General features: G+C 33.9%; 1 protein-coding gene across 1 annotated transcript; it reads left to right on the top strand.

Moving 5' to 3' along the window:
* The first annotated feature begins 42 nt into the window (after window positions 1-42).
* LOC100631681 (beta-hexosaminidase subunit alpha-like) lies at window positions 43-1,582 on the top strand. Its single transcript, XM_003391835.2, has 9 exons — window positions 43-148; window positions 198-244; window positions 292-507; window positions 579-683; window positions 737-810; window positions 960-1,091; window positions 1,148-1,231; window positions 1,286-1,358; window positions 1,408-1,582. Exons 1-9 carry the CDS (start codon window positions 58-60, stop codon window positions 1,576-1,578), a joined length of 993 nt encoding a protein of 330 aa, XP_003391883.2. The 5' UTR covers window positions 43-57; the 3' UTR covers window positions 1,579-1,582.
* The last annotated feature ends 107 nt before the right edge of the window (window positions 1,583-1,689 follow it).

Raw genomic sequence — 1,689 nt, 5'->3', positions numbered from 1 at the left:
GAATACTGATGAATCATGTAAGCAAGCCTATTAGATTCTAGCAACTCATAGTAAAAGATGATGCTTCCCTTATATTGTGTAGATTATTTAAAGGTTGCTGCTGATGGTGCATACATAACAGCTACTACTGTATTTGGAGCAATGAGAGGTGAAGAAAGAAAGAAATAATAAAATTCAGAGTGTGTATGATTTTGCAGGACTTGAAACTTTTAGTCAACTCATTTATCACAGGCCAGATGGAGGAGTAAGATTTATAGTGTCAGAAACTTCACATATTATTTCTTGTTCTAGCTTGCTATAAACGAAGTGACGGGACTCTATGACCAACCAAGGTTTCAATATCGCGGGATATTGATTGACACCTCCAGACACTTCGTTAATCTCCACACAATACTAACTCATCTTGATGCAATGGTGTACAGCAAGTATAATATACTCCATTGGCATATTGTGGATGATCCTTCTTTTCCTTATGAATCATACACCTTTCCTGACCTAGCTGCTAAGGTATGGGAATATAGCAATTTTGAAGATTGTGGAAAATGAAAGAAAGGTTGTAAAATTTAATTTTTTTGTAGGGAGCATTTGATCATGAGCACATTTATACACAAGAAGATGTGAAGACTGTTATTAATTATGCTTATGAACGTGGCATAAGAGTTATACCTGAATTCGATACTCCAGTAAGATATGACTAATAATCATCATTCACTTATATCATTTCTCTTAATGATAGGGTCATACTCAGTCTTGGGGTGCTGGACAGCCTGATCTATTGACTCCTTGTTATGCCAATGGCCAACCAAATGGGTGAATGGATAATTTATTTTGTATATATACTATAATAAGTTTGTGGGTGACATCAAGAGTAGATAATTTTTATGTACTCTTGGTGACATTGAGCTATTGTATTAATTTAATAGTGATTATTCCAGTTGACACTATCATTCTTTTATTAGTGAATATGGTCCTGTTAATCCAATTCTAAACTCTACATGGACATTCTTGACTTCTCTTTATCAAGAAATTGATAACGTTTTCCCTGACAATTACATTCATTTGGGAGGAGATGAGGTCTCATTTACTTGCTGGTAAGTATAGACTGTTGCTAAAGATTAGTTAGTTCTGTTTGTCTCCATTATTATAGGGAAAGTAATCCTGACATACAAGCATGGATGAAGAAAATGGGATACACTGATTATGCTAAACTTGAGGAATATTATGAAAACAAGTGAGAACCATTAGCATTGAATGAATGATTGTATTTCTATTGCAATTTCCACAGTTTGATTGATTTGGTCAATAAACTGAATAAGAGTTATGTTGTGTGGCAAGAAATATTTGACAATGGACTAAAGGTATATTAGTACTGGTTTTATGATAATTTATCATTTTTATGTTTTATAGATCAAAATGGATACAGTTATTGATGTGTGGAAGACAGGCTGGGAGAAAGAAATGGATGCTGTAACTAAAGCTGGTTATAAAGTTATCCTATCAACCTGTTGGTATCTGAACCGCATTAGCTATGGAGAAGACTGGAAAAGTGTGAGTAATACATGTTCTTGTGCTGCATAGAATATTGAGATGATTTTGATTGGAATTGGATTTTTTACACATGTTAAAGTTGCTCAAAAATCAGGCCAAAGTCCTAGTACATGTATTACAATTTGACCAAATTTGCCAAAA

Source organism: Amphimedon queenslandica, unplaced genomic scaffold, assembly GCF_000090795.2.
Source record: "Amphimedon queenslandica unplaced genomic scaffold, v1.1 AMPQUscaffold_5507_Cont22525, whole genome shotgun sequence".
Lineage (NCBI taxonomy): Eukaryota > Metazoa > Porifera > Demospongiae > Haplosclerida > Niphatidae > Amphimedon > Amphimedon queenslandica.
The sequence above is the reverse complement of the archived record's forward strand: the minus strand, read 5'-3'. Positions and strand labels throughout refer to the sequence as shown.

What these genes read in the sequence shown, in the direction of transcription:
- LOC100631681 (XM_003391835.2), top strand. Translation starts at nt 58, where the DNA reads ATGATGCTTCCCTTATATTGTGTAGATTATTTAAAGGTTGCTGCTGAT. An exon ending in TACCTGAATTCGATACTCCA is followed by an intron (nt 684 to 736) that starts GTAAGATATGAC and finishes TCTTAATGATAG; the next exon opens with GGTCATACTCAGTCTTGGGG. An exon ending in TATTTGACAATGGACTAAAG is followed by an intron (nt 1,359 to 1,407) that starts GTATATTAGTAC and finishes TATGTTTTATAG; the next exon opens with ATCAAAATGGATACAGTTAT.